General features: G+C 42.5%; 2 protein-coding genes across 9 annotated transcripts in view; one reads left to right on the forward strand and one right to left on the reverse strand.

Annotated features, from left to right (window-relative positions):
- The window catches only part of hgo (homogentisate 1,2-dioxygenase), a 55,764-nt gene extending 54,730 nt beyond the window's left edge, over positions 1-1,034 (reverse strand). The window contains exon 1 of the mRNA XM_050171300.3: positions 829-1,034. Within this exon, the coding sequence (XP_050027257.1) occupies positions 829-852 (24 nt within the window). The 5' untranslated portion in view covers positions 853-1,034. The remainder of the gene's footprint in view (positions 1-828) is intronic.
- Positions 1,035-5,218: 4,184 nt separating this feature from the next.
- Positions 5,219-25,103, forward strand: part of Ask1 (apoptotic signal-regulating kinase 1) — a 128,866-nt gene continuing 108,981 nt past the window's right edge. For 7 of the 8 annotated variants that reach the window (XM_055066463.2, XM_050171303.3, XM_050171302.3 and 4 more), the window contains exons 1-5: positions 5,219-5,290; positions 20,933-21,083; positions 21,665-21,856; positions 22,191-22,301; positions 24,362-24,531. In XM_055066463.2, the coding sequence (XP_054922438.2) occupies positions 5,280-5,290; positions 20,933-21,083; positions 21,665-21,856; positions 22,191-22,301; positions 24,362-24,531 (635 nt within the window). In that variant the 5' untranslated portion in view covers positions 5,219-5,279. Of the gene's footprint in view, positions 5,291-16,250; positions 16,378-20,932; positions 21,084-21,664; positions 21,857-22,190; positions 22,302-24,361; positions 24,532-25,103 lie in introns of all 8 variants that reach the window. The other variant, XM_055066464.2, reaches the window with a different exon arrangement.

Genomic DNA, 25,103 nt, shown 5'->3' on the forward strand with positions numbered 1-25,103 from the left:
CCCTCGGGCGTCAAGTGTCGTCTGCTGCTGTAACGCGCGCGCTTCGCGCCACGCGGAAATCGAGAACCGGCTGACAAGCCTGTCGGCTGCGGAAGCTGTAGCTGGAGGCACTAAGCGCGTCAGTCTGTTTAGCCTTACTTGTTTTTTCTAGCACTTCTCGTTTTTCTTTTCTTTTTTTCGTTCAGTCGCTTGCAAAGATAGTACTGTAGATTGTGCATATGCGCGTCGCGCCGCTCGTAATTCGAAACCATCTCGTCGAGACGATCCAGTATTCTTTCTTTTTTGACCGAGGAGTTCTAGTGACTGTCGTCGTTCCTCACATTAACAGTGAACGGAACTCACAAGGTTCCGGCTATGCATACGGAATATAAGCGCTTTCTTTCACTATCAGAGAACACATTGTTTCTGGCTTGTTTCAGTAGTGCAAGTACGTGCGTACGTAATCGTTCCGCAGACACGTTGAACCTCTCAGCCACGATATATTTACATACCGGACTAACCAGCTTGAAAAGCCCTCTCTTAGACTAACTTCGAGCGTCTCACTATAAACATTCAGCATTTAGGTGAGGTTAAAAGCACTTGCATTACACTGACATGCAATGCAATGAATATGTTTTTATCCTGAAATCAAACACTTATGCTGTCCGTTATTTGTTACGCGTACCTCGTACAAACGTTTACAGAAAAAAACATAGAACGCTGGATACACTGAGCGCGAACTTACACAGGCGGAAATCATTCCTCTTCTCTTTTTGTTTTCTTTTTTTGCAGGTAAAAAGAGAAAAAGTCTATGGATAGCACCCGTGCAGCAACACATGCAAAACTTACATGGAGCTCCTCTTTTTTAGACATCCTCGTCCCGAAACGGAGTGCACGTAGTCGCGGCGAAAGACGGTAGCGTTTTGACGTTTCACTGATTAGCCCGGAGAGTCTCGGGCGCACTTATCGCGTCTGGTTTCGCTCCCTTCCTCACGGCGGCCTCTCGCGGGGGAACCCACCGCGACGTCGACTCTCTTTCACCGCACTCTTTCATTGCGTGCGTCAAAGGCGGGATTTCGTGAGGAACGATCAGGAAAAACAATTGGTTCAGTAACCTCGGCCCATCCCGTCAATTCGCACCGCTGTTCCAATAAACGGCGTGTCGGCGAGCACTGGCGCTACCGATTCGTTGAAACGAACTATGGCATCCGAGATTTAGCGGCGGTCGCTTTCGAATCTTGGAGGCTATGTACGCACCATGAATGTTGGCGACACAGTCGGCAGATGTCACTACAGTACAGCTTTGGTAACTTTAGAGTGTACTAGAATACGGTTGAGTGGAGCGAGCGGCCGGGGCGACACTTGCTTTGCAGTGAGGCGCGCGACGACGAAAAATACTGTGGGGGCGCTGCGATCGAAGTGAATTTAAGTGGATTGGAGCGCATCAAGGTTGCGCCGTAGGAAACTGCTGGCGATACTCGAAAGGGTCATTCGTACTACTTCGCGAGCAGGTAGATACGTTCAGACCACCCAAACGGTGTTTATAATTGCATATGACATGTATTTATGCCTTAGAAATGGATGCTTTTCTTAGTCTTCTTTATTTCATGTTTTTTTTTTTTTTAATGCCGCTCGATGATTGTGCGTGCATTGCGGCCGCAGTGTCGGCTTTCATTCTACTGTGTTATTGTACCGTTGTATGTATGCATCTTCGTGCATGTATCTTTCGTGTGTATTTTTGCGCATATAGTTTTTCATCAGTTTGTCTTGCGAAACGCAGACGGAAAACATATGTAAGCTTCCTGCTTGCCGCTTCAAACAAATAAAACATATCTGTCCCGTCCAGCGCCCTGCACTCAGATTTACGGGAAGTATTCTCATAGAAAACGAAAAAAAAAAAAAACTGCAGTGCAACATTCCATTCATGTTCCCTTCTTCCTCGCGTAACAGAATGCGGAGTAATTGGTACGGCTTCTTTTTATGGCGGTCGGACCTCGGGCGCCGAAAACAGCTTCAGGTAGCCATTATATGTGCTAGTTTTTGGCCCGTAAGCCGTACGAAATTTTTTGTGTCGTCTATGCTTAACAACAACAACAACGAAAAAAAAAACAGGCTGCACGGTAGCCTAATTAGTGGCTGCATATTGAACATGGCGTTGCGCTGCTAAACTGGAGCTTACGCACGGGTTCAAACCAGGTTGCAGAATTCGATGAGAACGAAATGGAAATACAATTGTGTAGTTCTGTTTAGGTGCACATTAAATAACCCCAGGGGATGAGAACTGAACGGAATGCTTCATAATCATATCGCCAGACGTAAAACACCAGAATTTTTTTAAATTAATATATACAAGAAAAAATAGGCGGTAGCTGCGTCCTTGGGCTTTCTTCAGGGGTACGTGTAAACGAAAGAAATTATTCTCGAGTCTGATTTCTGAGAAAAACATGTTACGCTTATCTTATATTTCATACCTAAATTTCTCCAACTGTACGTCCGCTCAACTAAGCAGCTTCTATATTATAAACGACTGCTTTCAATTATCCGGTGCACTATCATAAGAACAATAATGAAGCAATTAAAGGAACGCCATGCATCACATACACGTACATATATTTGTAGATCTGCTGTGTTCATTGAAGAAGGTGAGTGGGGTACCACATTGGGAACCCAGTTTTAATGGGTTGCAGACATGGTGATACTGTCCAAAAATGTTTTAATTGCCTGAATGAAGTTAACAGATTTACATGCAGGCTACCCCGAAGCGGGGCGGTTATATTGCATGACAGCTGGGAACTTGTTCAGCAGAACCGATTAGCAACCGTGATTCAATTTTCTCATGTACAGGTGCGCTTCCGCGCAACAGCCACGACTCCACAGCAGCTTAATCCTTCGGGATAATTAAATAAATTATGGGGTTTTACGTGCCAAAACCACTTTCTTATTCTGAGGTACGCCGTAGTGGGGGACTCCGGAAATTTGTACCACCTGGGGTTCTTTAACGTACGTGCACCTAAATCTAAGTACACGGGTGTTTTCGCATTTCGCCCCCATCTAAATGTGGCCGCCGTGGCCGGAATTCGATCCCGCGACCTCGTGCTGAGCAGCCCAACACCATAGCCACTAAGCAACCACGGGATAAGAGTCCTCACTTGCATCGGGCCCTCACCTTCGTGACTTCAAAAGTGCTGTTATGCATTACATTCGAATGGAAATGGCTATTCGATCACTTTTAATAGTAAATCCTCAAGTCTAATACGATCTGAACAACAAATTCCATTCGATTAGACTATCTGTTTCTAGTTCATATCGCCTGCTGGCACGTTGAAGGAGATCGCCAGACAAGCGAAGGAGATTACTCTGGTAAAGACTTCCCCGTCTCCCCGTTTGGGTACATAGGCAATATTTTTTCCCTAACACTGTTGTTCATATTAATGCCCAGTAATTGCCTTGATTCCTTTTCTCGTAAAGTCGATTGGTTCACCTGTGGCTGGTGCAGCTTTTAAAAGAAATACGCTTATTCCGGTCGGGAGCTTTCCCTTTTTCAATCAGTGCATTTAGAATATTTGATAATTTTCCTCATGTGTCTATGTGTCCTTAGATTTGCCTACATGTGCATTGGTCATCTGCACGTTTTCGCGCCACGCAGTTAACCTGGTTTATTTCATCATTGCTCCTGATCGATATTCCACCAACAAGAAGAGCGCGTAAATTGACACGATATCAATAATTTTTTTTCGTAGCTTCATGTTGCAGATAGGCGGCTTCTGTGGCAAAAATTACGTGTTACTTTCAGAAAATAGCAGTTCAAGCAGTTAAAATAGCAGTTCACTTGGCTAAAACTACAACTGGTACCGGCCGATAGTAGTCGCGTGCGAACCAAAGTGAGTAAAACCATAAAAAAAATTGTACTGCACAGACTTTCTGCGAGAAAAAGTGGGTGTCCGCCAGCGTCCGCGCAATGAACGCGAGCTCGCTGTCAGACGAAACATTTGACGACAGCAAAATTGAAAACGTCATGTTATATAACCTATGCGTCAAATATGTGTACGTAGCAAAAAAGGTGTCAATATAAATTTGCAGTTGAAATAAAGCACCATTATAAAGGAAGCTTTAGCTCGGGTGCTCCTATCTAAATACATGTAAAAGGAGAATTCGTTTTTCTCAGCCACCACTGCACCAAAATTGATGAGGTTTGCTGTATTTAAAAGAAAAACTTGAAATATAGTGACTGTTGGTTTCGAACTTCCGATTTAGCTCCTCACTTTTGTATAAAAAATTGGCAAAATGGAAAATTTTCGAGGAACAAAGCTATAAAGTTAACAATTCTAACTCAGCAACGAAAAATGACAATACAATTCTGTGAGTTGCATCTGGTAGTACACCTAAAGCGGACAAAATTTATGTGTTACACATGGATCTCAAAAATATTAGTAATATGGAAATACAGCTTTTGCAGAACCCTCGTAACAACATAACAAATTCACGTAAGATATAAAATGACGTATCGAATTTGTCCGCTTTGAACGATCTAATGGATGCCGTTTACAGAACTGCGATATCCGCTCTTGATGCAGAGCTATGAATTTGTAAACTTCGTGCTTCTATTTCTTTTTCAAACTTTCGAATTTGTCAAAATCTGTTTATTAAAGTTCAGGACCTAAATCGAAATTCCGCTTCCAGCAGTCACTAGAATTTAACTTTCTCTCTCAAACGCAACAAATTTCAGTAAAATCGGTCCAGGCGTTATCTCAGAAAAACTTTTTTGCGTTTTACATGTATTTGAATAGGCCGCGTCGGAGTTGGGCCCGAGTTAACGCTTCCTCATCAGAGCGTACACGTGCAATCGGTCTCAGCGCCCGCGGCGAAATTACGTTGAATGTGCCGCGAAGCGCGTCTTCACCCAAATCCAGTTCGCTCGCAGCGCCCTCGCAAAATTTTTCCACACGGGGCACCTCAGCGGGAGAGCGCCGTCCGTTCAACTATGCACTTGAGCATTGTCTGAGTACACTCAAAATTAAGCGTTATGTTCGTTAGCGCGACAAAAAGCACTTCTTTTCATGATTGCAGCTAACATAATTTAGAGTAAATTATTGAAATTAAAGCAAGTTGCACATAACTTGATAAAAGCGGATAATCTTTAATGTTCATTAGAACTATTGGAACCCAACACGCAAGCGCGTCATAATCACGTGAACAAACATGGCGCTTTCAAGAGTTTATCACGTGATTAACCATCGCTATGGCGTCCACCAGAGAATTTGGTACGAGGCGATGGTCGTTGGGGTTCCCATGAAATTCTCATGCTTAAAAGGTGAGAGTGCGATTATTTGTCAGCGAGTGATTGTGCTTTCGACACTCCAGCGTTGCCGCGGAAGCGTGTGCGACGTCCATGAACGTCAAGGGCAGTTGAGTGTTGTGGAGCAGTCGCTTTGCCATCGCTTGATTTTGCCGCCGTGCTCGTGTGACTCAAGTCCGCGCTAGTTCGCGAGCGAGCCGGACGTTTTCGCGGATGTGTTGACCGTGAGGTCGTGGCACTCATGGGGTCGGTGACGGTGTTGTTCGCATCGTTCTGGCTGGTTTGGCGACATGGTTTGTGAGGCCGTTGTACGGTTACAGAAAGCCATATATAAATGAAGCGAGCAGCTGTTTTTGGTAACGGTATGTGGCAATCGTAGAGCGCCTCTTTGGAAGTACGGCGCCCCTATTCGACTCTTTTTCGTTAAGATGTAAGTGCGACACGCGCGTAATCGACACTCCAATTTCGTGGCTTGTGTTTCGAACCGTGTGCGCCCAGTGAGTAACGGTCTCTTTCCTAATTTGGAAAGCAAAAACTTGAGACGTCGACCGGCACCAAGTCGTCGCCGAGGGCGCCCAGAAAAATAAACACGCCGAAATAGTTTCGCTTGTTGACCGGAGGTCAATGCAGCTACGGGACGGTACGTGTTGTGCTTTTTTGAAGTGTCTTTACGGCCCGTTTCTAACGTAACGCTACGGCCGTGTGTGTACGTAGTGCGCGCACCGTTTCGCGATACACTTACAGCTATTCAACTTGTGTCGCAAAGGAAAAAGAAAAGAAGAAATCTGAAATGGCCACCGAAAAGTTAGTGCACGGCATTTGCTAGAATTCGCCTGCTTTCAACAGTTCGATTAAAGTCTAGCATAGCTGTACGAAAAACAGAGTCGGGACTTGCGCTCGCATTGAACGCATTTTCGCTTCTAAACGCGGTAACGACGTTCACATTGGTACTAATGCCGCAGTGTCAACGAAATCACATCGGACATCTATGTGTCCTCTCTCCGTGTTGTTGGATCGATGCGTTTGTTCTTTTGCAAACGGCACGCATTCAGTATCGCGCCAGCAAACATTGCTCCTGTGCGCGCTTATATCCACTCCGCCTGGTGTTTCGAACACTGGCAGCCGCGATATGTCTACGCTGTGGTCTGCACGAAGCGCGGCGCTTGATCGGAGCGCGTCGAGGTGTAGCTTTTTATTGCGTATCATAAACGGCGTGCGCGTCATAGTGCCGCCGCAAACCGCGGCGCGACGCAGTCAACATGTTGCTGTTTGCGCGATCGCAGCCTCGGTTCGCACTTTGAGCTCGCGTGGATTTCGCCCGCCGGATACGCTCTTCCCCGAGCTTCCGTGTAAAGTTTACTGAAAATGTCTGCGAAGCAGATGTTTGGCTTTCGAGAGTGGTGCGATGCTTGTGAATATTCATTAGCGTGGCTGGCGAGTGTGCTTGCGTCGTCTCTCATTCTTCTTTTTTTTTTTTCTGTAAATAATTCTCTCGTTCTCACCTTGCGTATCGTCCCGCTTCGCAGTATTAATTTCTGACCATTTCAAACTGCAATACGAACTAAAAAAAATTTTTTTTTTTAATTGTCACTACATAAGGCCTTCATTTTTCACCGAACCTTCTGATCTAAACACATTTCTTTGTGTCTATGCATGCACAGCCGTGAGCAAAATAATGTGGACCACAGGCTCGCTACAAAAACTGAACATATTCCTAATTCATATGCACAAGCTGAAATTGGCGAGTGCACTCGCAAAATTTGCACTGCTCAGTTTTAACGGCAGTCTTCAATTTATAGTCACGTTCATAGGTGGAGGAAAAAATCGGCTTGATTGCAGAATCCCAGGTCCGTGTATTTTTTCCTCAGGGAAATATATGTAGTACATTCCTAAATTTTGAGGGATATTTGAATACAGCAGTGGCCATCGCGGTATCTTGTTTTTGTTGCCATAATCTGTCACTTCTGTCCAAACCTGTGAAAATAGTTAATTTGCAGCGTGTAAGCACTAGCATTTACCACATACCAAATTTATTTCAAGAAGTTAACAATATGGTCAGGCTACTGTTAATGTTGTGCGACAACAGGTGGCATATTACGACTGTGGTTGGCTTGAAGGAGGCAGTTGATTGCGCGTTCATTCAACTTGAAAAATATATGTTGTCGCACTCTGGGCTCACGGAAATGCAACACAGGTGCTGTAGCATTGACAAATCAATTTCTTATTGTCTCTTGAATGTTTAGTCTACCCATTATCAAGCGACAAGAGGACAGAGCTGCCTTCAGTCATGAGGAATAGATGCATAATTTTACGCCTATTGTGTAACATCTTCATCATATGAAAGCGTGGTCACGTCCCCAGCTGATGACCTAGGGAGATGAAATCGCATAAAGCATGCTGCTATCAACTACCCAACTGATTTATTTCAAGGGCCTTTTGAATTACAGTGGCTGTAATAAAAGTACAGCCGCGTCCACGTCTGTGTAGAGCGCGCAAGCAGACGGCCTTGCTCTGCGGGGCGACACCATGCGGCAGTTGCGGGATCTGATGCATGGTGCCCAGGAGCATGCGCGGCCTAATATACATGCAGACCTGCATTGCACGAGTGGCAACGTTGAAAAGGGCCGTTGTTTAACCGAATATGCGCGCTTCCTCAGGGTGCTCTCGCTATCTCCATGCCAAAAGATTACGCGTTTCAGCTGATAACACGCGCCCGACTCTCACAATAAATTATGCGCACTTTCTGGCTGTTCCGATTAAGCGGTGATACGAAAGAATGATAACGCCAACAATGGCGTAAAAAGAAAATCGAAGCATTAATTTTTTGATGCCATCTTTTGCCTGGCCTTGGCGCTTATAGATAATGGGTTATTTTGTATTTTGGCTGAACATTATTTATTACAGGACGTGGCGTCTTCAGCCATTGCCGAAGAAGAGAAGCTTCGGCCTACGGACAACGTTTCCACAAGGGGCCTTGTGATTAAAACTTTGCCTCCTTCCTGAGGTTCCCCTTTGCTGAAGCTTCTCTTCTTCGGCAATCGCTGAACACACGATGTCCTGTAATAAATAATGTGGAGCCAAAATACAAAATAACACATTATCTATAAGCGCCAAAGGCAGACAGAAGACGGCATTAAAAATTAACGCCTCGATTTTCTTTTTATGCCGTTGGCGTTATTATTTTTTCGTATCACCGCCTAATCGGAACGGCCAGAAAGCACACATAATTTATTGTGAGAGTCGGGCGCGTGTTATCAGATGAAACGCGTAATCTTTTGGCGTGGAGATACCGAGGGCGCCCTGAGAAAGTAAGCATATTCGGTTAAACAACGGCCGTTTTCAGTGTTGCTACTCGTGCAATGCAGGTCTGCATGTATATTAGGCCGCGCATGCTCCTGGGCACCATGCGTCAGATCCCGCAACTGCTGCATGGTGCCGCCCCGCAGGGCAAGGCCGTCTGCTCACACGCTCTACACAGACGTGGACGCGGCTGTACCTCGCCACAGCTTCCAATGGTTTTGCTTCAGGTCATTCTCATGTCCCTCGGAGGTCATTTAAGAGGAGCTGTAGAAATAACTTCTGCCAACAGAGGTTATTCACCTGAACTTCAGAAACACAGGAGCAGAAAAACTTACAATAACTTGACATTTACATGCACTTTTTGTTCCCATTTGACTCGTCCAGGATGAACATCCTCTTCAGACACATGTTAAGATTGCAAAATTGAAGCTTAGCAGTAGTGAAGTCAGGCATGCTTGGCGGAAGTCGTAATACTAGCACCGGTTTTGACATACCTGCCCTGAAGATATGCTATGAAATACATTGGCGTTACAATTATCGTATTTTCCAGACTATAGGCCGTGGACTACAGATGTCTAAAATGTTGAAGTTTATCATATTGCGGACTATATAAAGGTACAGACTAGACATCACTTAATTTTCTAGCTCGTAGCCACACTTGGAAAAAAAATTCAACTGTGCCTAGAACCTCTTACTATGTTAAATCACATCAGTAGTGAAGTATAATTTATGTAATCTAATAAAGGACTCAGGTTCGTAATACTTGAAAATAATCTTTTTTTTGCTTACCGACTGTATTATGGTTGCAGCCAATGTAAAGTGCGGCCGAATTGGGGCCAATGCAATGAGTGTGGACCGTAGTCTTAATAAATATGGCAAAGGTTTCCTAAAAGCCTTCCTCAGCAGTTCAAGATGGTCTTGACTTGAATTCCAATGCATCTCGCAAAAAGAAGATGGTGATGAAATGTAGACCAGCAGTTAGGAAAAGGGAATGCCACTGGACCTGTAGCTTCTTGTTTCCGCAAGTGCTTGCACCCCAAAAGGAACACTGGTTATGTGTTTCATGGGCTTCTTCATGGGCACACTTCTTCCATTTAGGGCTTTGACAGTTTTCATTTTGTTTCTAATCCATGCTGCTCTATATCTCCCAACAAGATGCGGAAAGCTTCATCTAGTAGAAAGCTTAATCTAGCATAAAATTGCCATCCAATTAGCTGTAGCAGAGTGCTTGCAAAAGTAAATATCAAGTCGTCTGGTCTTGGCTTGATACCTGAACATGAAGGAATTGTAACAACTGCTCCTTTTGAGGTGGCAAAAAAAATTTTTTAAATAGAGCCCTTTCATGAAGTTTCAGTGTTAAAGGTTTTTGCACTTCAAATTGTCAGTGAATTCAGTGTTCTACATGCTAACCTTGTGGTTAACTGCTTGCGGCCTTGCATGTACAATGGTACGGTTGTTGTCAATAGTTTACGAACCGCAGCATCTGAGAAAAAAAACTTAGTATTTCTGCTGTCTAATGCTTGGGTTACCTGCCTGTACGATGATGTGAAGTATGATGTGAGCACAGTTTGTACGGTTTTACTGCCTATGGTCACAAACTGCTCGGAAGTGTGCTGTTCTTTCAGATCTCTTGATTTGCATACTTTTGATGCTAACTGTACATGCCAGAATAAAACATTATAATCACACAAATATCAGTAAAAATCACGATGTTTAAAACATGGTGCATTCATCTTGGGACACCGCTGGTTATATTAGGGCTGCAGAAGTTGGTTCTTGTGGTTCAAGTGTGTTATCGAAGGCAGACAGGAAAATAGATCTTTGGGTGCTTGTATGTGGGCACCAATATTCCACCATGTAGTGGGTTTTATTCTTTCGTTGTTCTGGTCGGCAATGATTTTTGTCAGACGAAATTTCGAAATGGCCGGACTTTGTAGGTATGCTGCGTGCAAAATTGTCAGCCTTGTTCCTGTGGCTTAAATAGTCTTCAGAGTTCAGGTGTGTAGTTCACATTCTTGAATGCAACAAAGCTGACTGAAAAATTCTAACTCTTCAGCCTTCTAAGGCGCTGCCTGTTTTCAGTAAACAGTTCTAACTGAGCATCGTTCGCACTGATTGATTTCGTATCTTCACTATATGTCTGTCCTAGAGGCACAGAACGACATGCAATTGGCATTTCTGCAAAACGACAAAGAATCCAAGTGGTCGCACCCTCATGCTTTGCTCAATTGGTTATGTTGCGGAGCATCGGAAGCATTTCACGCTCCACTGCTGGAATGAGCACCCTGCACAATGTGTGCAAATTGTTAGGACACACCGGTCAGAGTGAAGCAGACCAGAAATTTTCAACTGAAACTTTTTAATAATGCCAAAGATGCAAGAAATCTGGTGAGACTAATCTTTCACCACGTGGAACGAATGAATGTTTGAAGAGGTTGACTAGAATGGTAAAGTGACTGCCTCTGTCAGACAGCAGTCTTGCACGCAGTCCTCTGAATATGCAGTTTGTTTTTGTCTACCAGATTTGCTTTTCAGAGAATATTTGGCTCACCCCTTTGTATGATTTTTGCCGTAATCTGTAGAAACAAAATTTTTACTGTGGGCCCTGGCATCCTTACGCCTTTCATTTTCCTTCCTATTTCGATGCAGTTTATACAATCCTTCGCTTCCCATTATGATTTTGTGAATAGCATTAGATTACTTTTTCACTGTTTTTGGTAATGGCTATCTCAGAATAAAACATATTTGCTGGCCGAGATCATAGCAGCAGTCAGGTGTCAAAATTTGTTTGATTTTGGATGTAAGTCGCAAGTATTTTAATCAAGTTGAATTTGTGCAGATCCGTAGTGCACACTTCTTTGTGTAATTATTCTCGACTCCCAAGTGTATTTTCTATGAACGCATCCTTACACCTTGCTGACCTCTTCTTACACAAGAAAATGTCCGATTTATTATTTTGTACAATCTTTGAAAAATTAAGTTCGGCACTCAAGGCCTTAAGGGCTCTTCTGAAGTTCTTAAGGACTTGTGAATTGTGCGACCGTATTTGAACATTGTAGCGCGTAACATCGCATTATTGTGTGAATTTTCCTCAATTTTTTTTTCTTCTTTCACCTTTCATTCCCTTTAACCGTAGTCAGCCAGTACCTACACTAGCCAGCCTCCTTGTCTTTTGTCCCCTTTTGTCTCTCTCTCTCTCTACTTAGCAAGTCATCGTATGTTTCATCATGTACAGACCACAACAAAAAAAGATAGCCATTCTTTTTTGGAAAATGAACCCGTTTTTTGTTTTTTTACTTGTTCATTCTGAAGACGGTGATTGATTGAAACCGTCTGCCCTCCTCCATTTAAAGCGGCCATAGATGACTATTTTGTAACTACTTTACAGTAGCTGTAACTACTGTGCATCTTTTCTCCCCACATGACTGAACATTGCAATTTGTTGCCTGCTGAAGTCCGGTTACTACCTCTCTCTGTTTTTAGGTGCCATAGCAGATGTACAGACGTTTTACATTTTTGTCATATTTTTGTGTTCCTCTCTTTTTACACTGCCATCATCTTCTGTACACCGACTTTTGCTATAGCCTTACTGGGCTGCACTATGCATAAATAAAATGTAACTGTGTACTTTTGATCCTTTGTCACCACTCCCTTCTGTAATGTTTTCGGGCATTGAAGGTATTTGAATAAATAAGTAATCATCCGCTAGGTTACAAATAAATTGTTGCCAAAATAACTTTTTAATTTGCAATAACAATTTGTATGAAGCCATAGGCTCCATACTCTGCCACCATGATGACTTTCAACATTAGGTGAACATCAAAGACATCTAGCTAGTCAAAATATAATTGGAATCATCCAGTTAAGTCCTTGGGCCATTGCATTGCATCGTTCAATTTTACTGTTGCAATGTGTGTGCCAGGTGTATTAACTGAATATTATTTTGTGATAATTCAATAGATTAAGAGCTAATTGATAAATTTTCACACAAATTCTTATGTCTGGCACTTGTGTGAACCTTGGGCACCAAAAAAAGTTGTGATCTGGCCTCATTTCTCCTTTTAAGAATGGGAGAGAGTGTGATTCAAGCATCTTGCGTGCACGTCATTAGGTTCAATATTTAAAAAAACATGAGCCATTGATGAGTAGATGTGTTTGCAGATGTTAAAAAAATAATTTCTGCTTGAGCTGATCTTAGGACTTTAGCTCCATTGAAATGCCAGCGAAAAAAATATCTATGTTATCTTGCAGTGATAAGACATAAGTGCTTTGCACAATGGATAACTTTTGCCCATCTCAGAAGTAACCATTGTTTTTTTTTTTTTTTTGTGCACTGAACATGCTTCATGGCTCTCCGCGGCGATTCCGAAAAGTAAGCGACTTTTAAAAAAGCGCATTCTTCATCCGTGTAGATTTGCAATCTGGTCAGGTGTAGGACTTGGACGATTTGAGCAGTGCTTAAAGAAGCACTATAGAGAAAAATTATTTAAGCTGTGTTAGTAAATTAGCCCTTCTGGAACATTAAAAACGTCACTCTTAACACTAGAAGAAGCTTGGTAAGCCAGAAGACATGCAGAAAGAAAAGACGGGTGGCGACATGCTGCCTTGAAGTTCTCGCCCTGATGTCACAAATTTTAACGACTTCTGTTAGGGCCTAGGCAATTGTTTACTGTTAGAAATGAACTACATTGTGTTCTGAAGGCGGGAAAGACTGCTCATGGCAAGTTTTGAGAACTTTACTCAACCAGCATGGCCCAATAAGATGGGAAAAAGAAGAAAAGAAAAAAAACCCTGAAATTTATGATGATGCACTGATGTATCGGCACTAAAGTTTTGGTGTCAAATTCGTGAAGTGAAACATTGACCTTCCTTTTCTCAGCTAATAATTGATCCATTATGGCAAAAATAGGGGCTTCAAAAAATACTTTATCAATTTGAACTTATTTAGAGCTTATGTTTAGGGTCCCTTTAAAGGGGCACTGAGGCACTTTTCCAGTATGGTAGCCATGGTATGGTAGAATCATTCTGGCGCCTGCAATGTTTATAGTAGTACCCACCAGCGTGGCACTGTGGCTAAGGCGGTGCGCTAGTGCACGCGAGGTCGCTCTTTTATTGTTATTCATTTTTCTAATGCTAGCAGTAAGAAATTCCATGTGCCCAAGCTGGTTACTGACAGTTACCCATGTTGTTTATTTATTAGTTTGTTAGCTACCTGCAAACCAGCACTCCGCACACAGTCTCAGAACAAAAGAATATGAAAACTGTAATATGGTTTCCAAGATAATTACTTCTTTGTTGGTTTAGCTTGAGAAAAAGAAACTGAAAAAACAAAAATAACTATGTTAAAGTGTTTTGTAACTGGTATTTATGGCTGTATGGTTAAGCTTGACTTGAAACAGCCTTGTGATGCTGCCTTACGCAGTCTGCTCTTGTACCAGATTTGACATTTTGTGTCTTTTTTTTTTAAATTCTAAATGGGGTTGCCTTAGAGGTTGTATGTAAGCACTGATATTTGTATATGATGCACTAATGTGTGTTCATGACTCCATTTAGTACACTTGAGAATGCTGCCATCTTTGTTGTTGCATGGCTGTTGTAAAGCCACAGTCATTGTCATGTGCCACACATTGTGTTGGCTTGCTGGGCGCTGGAACTTGTTTGTCTTATGATAACCGAGTAGTGATAACTCCATGCTGATCATTTTGGTGCTATGTTTGCCTGTGACTAACCCTGGCATGCCTCTGTACAGCAGCAACACTCTGGAGGCTGCTCCCTTCAGTAAAAGAAATTGTATCATAAACTTAGCCTATTACTTTTCCATACAGCATGTCTTCAGGAGTATGTGGAGGTACGTTTTGATGATGGCAACAACTTGAAAAGATTTTGAAATGATTCCCTGTTCATTTCAACTGTAGTGAGAAACAGTTAAATTTTAAAAAAGTGTTTTTGAGAGGAAATGAGCCACTTTCTACCTGGAAAATGAGTTTAACCCCTTCTGTGCCACACTAGTAGTATCCTGAATTCTTACCAAAAATGGCCAGATTATTTTAAATTAAAGGCCCCAGTTTTCAGCATGTTTTACTTGCTCTGGTAATATAACTCACTCTTGATTTCACTGCCCCACATTTTGTGTGCTGCTATCTACCAAAGCAACAGTGTGACATAGCACCTAGACGAAGACAGCTCGTTCATGGCATTGCTGTCTCGGCCGTTTTTACCTGAATGTGTCGATGAACCCAGCCTGTAGCCCATCTGTGGCCTGGAAGGGGTTCAATAAAAGTCAGTGCTTGTGTTCGCATACTTGTTTTTTGTTTTGTTGTTTCTGCTGGCGAGAGTTAGCTGTGGGGAATCTCTTTGCTTGGCTAATAATTTCTCTTGGCAAGACTCTTCAGTGTGGGTGACATTCCAGCAAGGAAAGGGTGACATTTAAAGAGAGCCAGTCAAGCTCCTGTGTAGATACAGATAAATAAGTGCGGTTGCATAACTTCATTTCTGTTTCTGTTGCCATTTCCGAACTGTTTTATATGCGCCAGGTTGTGGCCAAATATGTACGTAATTGAAGATATTGCATGCAAATAATGCAAAAATGATGACCTGACCATGTAGCAAGCAAGAAATATCTGTAAGTGCAACACAACACATTCACCACCATTGCTAAGGCTTGTTTTTCTACGCTCCTTCAATTCAGTGGTATTCACTGATTGACATAATTCTCATGAAAATCTAATTTTCAGTATTTCTGGCAACTTCCCTGCAGTCTACTGCGAATGATTGAGTTTGCAAATCATTAACATTGTACAGCACATCACATTCCATTCTGTTGCAGTACGTGCCCTTCTTAGTGCCTGTACATTAGTGAATGGCTTATTAGTTAACTAATGAATAACTGTAATTTGCAGCAGTGCCTAGGGTAGTCTGTTAGCAAAGAATGGGGCAAGCGAGTAGAATTATTGTCCCAGTACTTGATGAAATACAGGAATACTTTTTGTTGTAGGCTTCAAGTGCACTTCAATATGATGGCGTTTGCATGCAACGTTAATGAACTGCTTCTCTTGTGTTGAACTTGTGCGGTATTGTCAAATAAGAGAGTGAAGTTCATTTAGCATTTGCCATGCTTTTGCTGCATATGTGCTTTGTTTAGGTCTCTGAGCTGCAGAGGTTTATCGAAGCACAATGACATTGCTGTGTCTGCCTCGACTATTTACTTTTCTTTATGCCAACAACACCATTAAACATTACGGAGGCAATTGTGTACAGAATAACACTTAGTTTCTGCTACACTATAAACTAAGTCATCAGGCTGTGCTTTCAGAAAGAGGAGAAACAAAATATAGGAGCCATGTAAATAAAGAGTTCCTTGAAAAGCATAAATGAGGCTCCAGTGTGAAAACTAAGTTCTGTGTAGTTAAGGCAGCTCAGCTGTTCAGCCGAGATCTGAACGAGAGAATGCGTTTGCTGGAAATGAAAATGCAAGCAAATAAATAATGCATTGTGTACAGAAAATCCTAAAATAACTTTTTGTTTCCCACTTGCTGACTGAAGCGAGTCATGGTATGAAACATGGAGAAAAATACAATGCAGTGCTTAGCAGCATGTATAGAAATTAAAAATGCTATGCACAAAATCATTCAAGATTGTAAACTTCTCTGTGTGATATCTAATTTTTCATTTGCAGAGGAAATAAATGTGAAAGAAGAAAAATGAGTAATGATGGCATGTAATCATCGCTACATGTGCGCTCTTCTTATCATTTATATGTCATAAGCCACATTACTTCATCGTTTATAAACTTGCGTTACAAGGTATGTCATTTTCTATGCACAGTAGCAATGACAGTGAATGGTGTAGCAATGCATGCATGTGATTCTCACTCAAGCATAAATTTGTAAAGAAAATGCACTTGTAAACTTTCATTTGGTGCAATGTAAAAAAATGTCGTGTTCAGGATGAAACCAGACCACTATGGCATCTTATAGCCTAGTTTTTGCTGTCTGGCATTAAATCACTTTGAGACAGAAAGGCAGTCTTCATGTTTTTCTTTAGTCTTTTTTTTTTATTGCACGGGCTCTGATACGGCATGTTACAGTTGAAGGAATGCATTCAGGCCTTCTTCACGACCGAGCTGCATAAGTGGCCTGTGGAACTTGCATCGCCCATAATTAACTGTTCGTAATCATTGGGCTGGTCTGTTTGTATCCCAGCATCTCTAAGCATTTTTCTCTTGTGGTTTTGGGCCCTGGACGCTGCCACAGCAGACACCAAGCATCCGCTTCATTTTTGGTTCTGACGACCATAAGGGTGGAGGGTTCAAGTTCATTTTATTTACCACATACATGGAGTTTCACATAAGTGGTTGGAACGAGGGAAAAAAAGCTGCATTAAAAACAGCTTGACTGGCCCCACGTCCCCGGTTCACTAAGGCAGCATGGCAATAAAAGAAAAATACATTTCAACATGGTTGTCAAATGAGAAAAACATAATATGCACAGGACATATTTTACAAAAAGTGAAATTTAACTGAAACATATTTAACACAGCATGCTTAAAAACAGAAGTGTTAGGGAGTGTGCGAACGTTTTCATAAGAAATCTTGAATTTATTTAATGTCTTCGGCAAGCAATAACTTAATGTTTGAAAGCCATAATTTGTGTGCGGCCGTGGTACATACCATTTTTCCGAGTTTCTGTTTAGGCGCGAAGAAGGATTTAGTTGCAAGTTAGATACACTGTGTATATAACCGCGATTTCTTATGGTATCAGATCTAAAGGATACTAATAAAGTGTATTCATATAGCACGTTTAATGTAATTACATTATATTTAACGAATAGTTCTGAAGTATGTGCATTAAATGGTAGGTTTGCAACAGAACGTAGAGCCTTTTTTTGTAGGATAACAAGATTATTTATGGATTGCTGTGTTCCGTTACCCCAAATTAAGTTACAATAGCGCAGATGTGATGAGAAAAGTGCCTTAAAAATCGAAAGCTTTTGAGGAACTGGTAATACACGCTGACATTTTCTCAGTACGCCCAAGACCTTGCAAAGTTTGTTTTGTAAAAGTTCCGTATGGTGATCCCATTTCATATATTCGTGAAAAATTACACCTAAAGATTTTACTGTAGAAGAAAATTCAATTTTATTATTATTCAACATGAGATTGTAAGAATGAGAGAGCTCATAAAGTGGAGATTTAGAGCGAAAAAGAATAGCTTTAGTTTTAGAGCAGTTAAATTGTAAAGAATTGCTAAGTGTCCAGCTGCATATTTTTTCTAATGTCAAATTAGCTAGATTCACGAGATCATGTATATTTGTTCCTGAAAAGAAAAAACTTGTATCATCAGCATAGATAATGTATTGGGCTGAATGGTCAACATTTACAATATCATTAATAAATATATTAAACAAAACCGGGCCCAATATGCTGCCTTGGGGAACTCCATATTTAACAGGTTGCATAGAAGACAGAGTTCTGCTTATCGATACACATTGATTTCTGTTTGTTAAGTAGTTTTGAATTAGATGTAGGGCTACACCACGAACTCCATAACACTGCAGCTTTCCTATTAATGTTTCATGGACGATTTTGTCAAAGGCCTTGGACATATCTAAAAATATGCCGAGTGTAAATTTTTTTGCTTCAATATTTTTAAGTATCAATTCTTTTTGAAACAGTAGAGCACTTTCTGTTGAAAAACCTGATCTAAATCCGTATTGCGATTTAGTTATGATGGAATGTTTGTCAAAAAAGTTTGACAGTCTAAGATGAATAATTTTTTCAAGTCCTTTGGAGAATAGGGGAAGGATTGAAATAGGTCTATAATTCCCGAGAATGTTCTTATCTCCACTTTTGTGTATTACCGTCACCTTAGCATTCTTCATGTTCTCTGGGAAAATGCCAGTTCGTAAGGAAAGGTTATAAATATGTGTCAGGTGAAATATGTGCAGAGGTGAAGCCCACAAATCACCATGCACTGTGTTTCTTGCGTTCTTCAGAAAGTTGTCAGAATGAACACTGAGTTTCTGCTGTGCGAGTTGCAAACCAAGCTTTGTAGCCTACTGTGATGACTCAATGGCTATAGTGTTCTGCTGTTGAACATGAGGCTGTAGAGTGTCTATCAAAATTCCATCCGGTATGGCAGTGGCTGCTGTATTTCGATGGGGCAAATTACAAAAAATGCTTGTGTACTTTGGTTTAGATGCGCGTTAAAGTACCCCAGGTGTTCAGAATTAATCCACAGCTTTCCACTACGACATCCCTCATAACCCGCTGTGCTGTGTCAGGATGTTAAACACCACAATTGATTTTTAAACAGTTATGTTCCCAGGTGGAGGTGTTGTGCCAAGGGCAGTGTGTTCCAGGTGCTACTTATATAGTTTCACTGACCTGGACGGGGAGTTGACAGGCAAGCGGGGAGAGCCATAGGAGGGATGGTTAGCGGCAACTAACGGTGGCAAATGTGCGCTGAAATTGCAGCACTTGCGACTGTAACGAACCGCGGTTCGATGGTGCGTGACCGCGTGGCCGATGATGCGCAGCCAGGCATGTCATCGGGGGCCTTGTCGCGAGAGTGTCAAGGGTGTGACACGTGCGTCATCCAGCAGGCGAAGCACTTGTGCTGCTTGCCTCTTGACAGCTTGTGTCACCTGTGCTGCAAGCTGCAGTTTATGTGAATTGGCATTCTCTGAGCAGCAGCTTCCGCACAGTTTTGTAACATTGTGCATTCATGCGGCCTTCTTCTGAGATAGGGTGAGAACAAGCTTTTTAGTGCTTTCGCACATTTGTCTCCTGTTCTCGCACAAGTACTGTCCTTGGCACCCTGGCAGTGAACGTCAGCTGCACACTCGTAGTCATCGTGACCTGTCACAATCAGCACACGGGGCTTTCTTCGGAAAGTGTCTTATCACTCAGTACTGTTGAAGCAGAAAAAAAATTGAGCCGCCTTCCTGTTTTATACCTTTAAGTACTGGCATAAACATGCAGAAAGTTCGGAATGCCATCTATCGGGGATATCAATTTTTAAATCAGGAGGCCTAGTAGCAACAAAACAAAAACCAGTTTGTTCAAATTGCCGTATGACTGGCCGCTCGAAGCACTTTGCATGTATTCGTGGGCTTCTTTCACACTAAAAAAAAAAAAAACACTTTTATGTAGCACGTATTGAGCACCAAAAGGCTGTATCAGGAGTTTTTCATATTGCTCTATAATTTTCTCATTGACGCTTTTCATCGAATTATAATATTTGAAAAGTTGAATAATTAATTAAGACTAATTATGCAACTAGGCAGAATGCAAAAAATAATCTGAGTATCTCCAAGTGACGGCAAACAGCATTACCTTGGTTCTGTCCAGCTATGTGGCATTTGCACATTTTTAAATCTTGGTGCATGATAGTAGGGACACCCCGTATATGCTGCATTGGCCTTCTGGGTTGGTAGGTAGCACTTGTGTGTCATTATCGTTTCCACATGTTCTTGCATTTCTATGCTGAGAACTTTTGTGATAGTGCGGCCACTAAGCCAGCTGTCAACATTTCTTAGGCACCAACATGGAGAAGAAATGGCACCTCTTAAGCTCTTTGTCTTGCTACTCGCACTGTTTTCCTTGCCTTTTCATGTGTAACCAACTTGGCCGTCCTTTAGTACTCAAGGGCCCTCTATTGCAGAGATATTACTGTGGTTAGCATTAGCTTATGTTTATTAGGTTTGTTCAGGAGGTTTCTCGAGGTGTTGCTGAGTACCTGGTGCACCCAACAAACCCTGATGCCCACATTCACGAAAGGGCTTCGGCTCAAAAATCGTCCTAGACTCCAGACGGTGTAGAACTGTGACTCATGTAGACACTGCAGACCAAGAATTCACCTAGGCAATTCCTGCAAAAAAGTAGCAAAAACATGTCTCCACTGCGTTTGCATAATTCTGTGATGGCCTGATTAGGAAATGCTAATCGAGGGATCACTGAGGATTATTAAGGCAAGGTGCCCTCTACACTTGAGGTTTGGTGCTGCCTCTACATCTTGGAGTGATAATGGAGTGCTGAGTGGAGGGAAGTTTATCAATATGTGGGTAATGTATTTAAAAGAATTCTTGCTTTCAGCTTCAAAGAAGTTAGCATTTCTGAAACCAAAAATCAAGTGCGTGCTCATTTTGCTTTAGAAGTGTTGTCAGCGCATCAGTTCTGGTATAGTTGCTTTGCTGTCACTGTTTAGTTATCCCGTACCCGGTGTAATGCTGGCTTTTTCAGCATATGTCGCCTCCCACTCATGTGCTTTACCTGCAGTCCTACACTCTTTGCTCAGTTTTCATGCCTGGACTTGCCATTGATGTGTGCATTTTGTCTGTCCGGCGCGCTATATGTAGAAAAGCCCTGTGCCGGAGCTCGGATGAAGTTCCTCCAGCCAAGCTGAGCTGCCCAGCCATGAGCGAAGTGGATGCCCGTTCGTGCTGCAGTGTTGCCAGCGCTAGCTGTCATCCCCGGAGCAAGATGGATGTGGTCTGCGTCATTGACCTGGTAGGTTTAACTCTGCCCTTGTTTCTCCGACATTCATCGTCGCACCTGTATTACCTGCACACAGTTGTAAGGTTACAGGTCAGAATTTCAGAATAGTTCCCAGCAGTATGCGCTTAGAGCAGCTGAATTAATTCACTGATTTGGGCAGCTCAGAGCAAGTCACCTTTTCTTGCACATTTGACTCCATACTTTGGGTGCAAAGGTTTCACTTGTATGGTAAAATGAAAATGCGTTTTCGAATTTTGTTCTTTAACTGCAGTGCTGATGATGTCACAGGCTTCAAAGTATTGTGGCAGATTGTTTTCTTTTTTTCATTTTATGAATTAACTCCAATGCTCTTTTTGAATAAAGATTTTAACCAGCCTCTGCCAAGCATTGTTATGATGTATGATACCACATTGCCCATTTCTTATAATGTCCTTTCTGGCTAGGCAAGCCTTTTTTGATCATAGCAAGGCTATCCTATTTTCCATTCCAGAAGCCAGAAGGATCTTAAATTAATATTTCTCCTTTGTGCCTCAGTTAACGGAAATGACTTATGCTGTAGACATGTTTGCTTGGTACCACCGTCTCGTTCACAGATCACTGGTACGGGCGCAGCAGGTGGTCGGTTGGCACAGCGCAAGGCAGCATACGAGGAGATCAGAAAGGCGTCCAACTGTGTTGGGGCCACGTTGCATGAGCTGCCCTTCAAAAAGCTTGACTTTGGGGAGACCAAGGTGCTCGACCTTTTCTACAATGCAGACGTGGCCATTGTTGACGTCTCTATCCAGGTGGGTGCTGCAGCATCTCTGGCATTTCTCAGATGATGAGGCAGTGAGACTTCTGGAACGCCACTCAGTCTAGCGTCAGTGTAAAGCACTGGTGGGGAACCTTTCACAGTCGGGGAATGTGGGCATGAATTAATGTTCTAAGCAAGTTCTTTTTATGCGTGTTTGAATGTGAGAGCAGCACCTTACAAATGCCATTGTTCGCATCAAGAAGTTCGTGTGGCAGACATTGGGAACAAGATGAAAATTTGTGCGGTGTGTTTACCCTAGAGTCAGCACATCTATTGCAGTGTGCCATATGTTTGTATTTTTGATAGCTAGTGTCTCTTCAATGCAGGACCAACGTAACCCTCTCTTTTACCATCTGGGTGTGCGAGAAAGCTTTGGCATGAAGCAGAACATGATCCTCTACAATGACCACACTCCCGGCGAGGCATACTCCATAAAGGTAGAGGCTTGCTTTCATGAATTTTTTCCATGTACCAGTGGTTAGAGAACTTGTCTGAATCTTTGCATTTGATTGATGCGAGAACATCACATGAAATGTCAGGTGTTCAGTAACCTTCCGCAGTGGTGTGCCTCTTACGCCAGGCACAGCTTTAGGATTTTATGATTCCATGTATATAGCTACTCAGGAAGATGCTAATTTCTAGATTACTGAATTGCTTCGGGCAATTCTTTATTTCCTTTCCCCTGATTGTCCTGTCCTTTCCTTTCCTTTCCCCGCCTTGTCCTGTCGCCTTTCTTGTGTCCGTTGTATTGCGCTAAACAAAGTATTTATGGATCTGCACCAACTAGCCCGCCAACGCATTGTGCTGATTTCGAGCCTCAACGTTTGGCAAGAACCACCACTAGGCAACTATGTTCTGTGGGAAAGCCAACCTCTTCGAAGCAGGAAGTGCAGGTTTGCGATTGACGGCGCATCACTCAGTCCACCGAATGTCTGTGGTGCTACAGATATGATGAGGTGCAGCTACAATAAATTGAAAATTATGTGCCACATTCCCTCCCTGTCATATTTGTTTTTCTGTTATTTTCCTTATATTTGTGCTGAAATTCTGGTTGGCGGACCTTGTTACAACTCATCAGCACAGGCAAGGCTGAAAACCCAATACCAACATAATTACAGTCAGAATGGTTAAAGCATCGCTTGTTTGAAAACGTCTTTCTTATGTTTTATGGTACGTTAACTTGGGGGTTCCCAAACTGGATTTTGTGCAACCCAGGGGCTCCGCTAGCAGCACTTTAAGGTTCCTTGAGCAGCCAAAATGAATCCGACCCCATCCCCCATCAATGGATATTTCCATTAGAGTTCGGATTTAACAGAGCCAGTGCATGCCGCATCTACAGTAGTCTTCACGACAAAGACCATCATGGCAGCGGCATTCAAGACTCATTGCTATGGGATTCACCCCCATTTCATTTGTACTCATGGAACGGTCTGAACGAAAATGAACGTGTGGTATGTCCTTCAAGCTGAAAGCCACTTTTGAAACTTGCAGCGTGTTGGCCCATAGCCGACGTAGGACGATTGACTGTTGTTGTAATAATTGTAACAACACACGGACGGGAATCTCTTACGAGATTCGTCGTAAAGGCCTACTTATCTCCCCATGGGGCAGTTTCCATATACACAATGTGGTTTGATAGTGCACTGCATTAGTTCCTACTTTGTCAGAAATAAAATGTGGAACCACCACATCAACTCGCATGAGGCAAATTGCAGTCCCACGTGTGTAGGAGGCGTGGATTTTTAGGATTAGCATTGCGATCAGTATATGTTTCGATGACTATTCTACAGTGCGAATGACCTGTGTCATTTTTGCTCAACAACAAAGATAAGTTAACTTTTGTGCGTCCAACATATTGTCTGCGTCAGGACTTTTTTTTATGGCGTGGGGTACTATAAAGCGGCAGCCGTTTTCTTTGTGCACACTGCATTACAGAGGGTAGAGCTGTGCAGAAAAAAATGGTTCGGGTGTTTATGTGCTATTCCGAGTTCTCCAGTAAAGGGCAATGGCTTTCGAGATTTGAGGTTAAAGTTAAGACGCTGAGCTATAAACATCGGAGACCCGAAGCTGACTTGGTGATGGCATCGCTTTGTTGTTTCATTCACATGGCACTCATTCTGGACACTTTGTTTTTTAGCTGTTAAATTGATTAATCACAACATTCATTGCGAGGCTGTGGATAAGCACATAGCTGGAAAAAAGAAGTAAGGTAAAGGGGGGGGATTCGCAGCATTTTGTGATGGTTGGGGGGGTTCCCCAAGGCCAGAATGTTCGGGAACTCCTGTACTGTTGCAATATGCATATACATGGCCTCATTACACAAATTAGGAATCTTCGTGGAGCACTTCGTGATCCTAATAGAATGTTTTAGCACAGTGCAACGGGCAATCCACTGCGGCTGTGGTGTGTATCTCCCATAAATCAGACTAACGACTCGCTTCCTTGGCAGACAGTTTTACCATGCTTCTTCATCCCATGCATCTTACATTGTCTCCAGATTGCCTGTGCAAGCTACCCACTGACGACTTACAAGGTGAACGATGCTGGTGTCTGCGTCGTCACCGAAACGCCTGGTATGGCCATTGTTTCTGAGGAAACAGTGGAATCCAAGCAGACCCTCCATGCCAAGCTGAAAAAGTTCCTCCAAGACATCGAAGTACAAACCAAGTGAGTTGGTATACTCTGAGAATGTAACTTCCCGGTCAACTTGCAACTCTGCTGAACTATAGGTGAAGCTCGCTGCATCAAATTAGGTTTCAGTGACATTTTACTTAAAAAAAAAAAAATTAATTCCCCCACAATGTCCCATATAGATCGATGCAGAAAGTTCCTCATGACTTCAAGCAAGTTCTACCTGGCATTTAATGAAGCTTTTGCAAACCATTATAGTTCTTTCATATTGCAAAGCTAATCCTTCCAATCAAATCTCTTGCTGAAACTTGTGAAGAAAACAATAATCTTTGGCATGAATGCTACTATACTGAGGAGATATTGCAAACTGATAATTTGGTCCCTGTTACCGGTCGTGGCAGAGCCAAGGCTTTGATGTGCCTGTAGTAAGAAGCTGCTGGGTCTTCCTTGAGGTTTTGAAATCCTGCCAAATCCAAATCCGGTGCCATGTTATCTCATAAGTGCACACATTACCGGAATGCATGATTCAACTTAATGATGATCACCACTTCATTAAACATGGCACGTTGCAGAGCACAACATTGTCATGAAGTGAGCTATTGTGTAAT

This window comes from Dermacentor andersoni, chromosome 6 (assembly GCF_023375885.2).
Source record: "Dermacentor andersoni chromosome 6, qqDerAnde1_hic_scaffold, whole genome shotgun sequence".
In the NCBI taxonomy this organism is placed as follows: Eukaryota; Metazoa; Arthropoda; class Arachnida; order Ixodida; family Ixodidae; genus Dermacentor; species Dermacentor andersoni.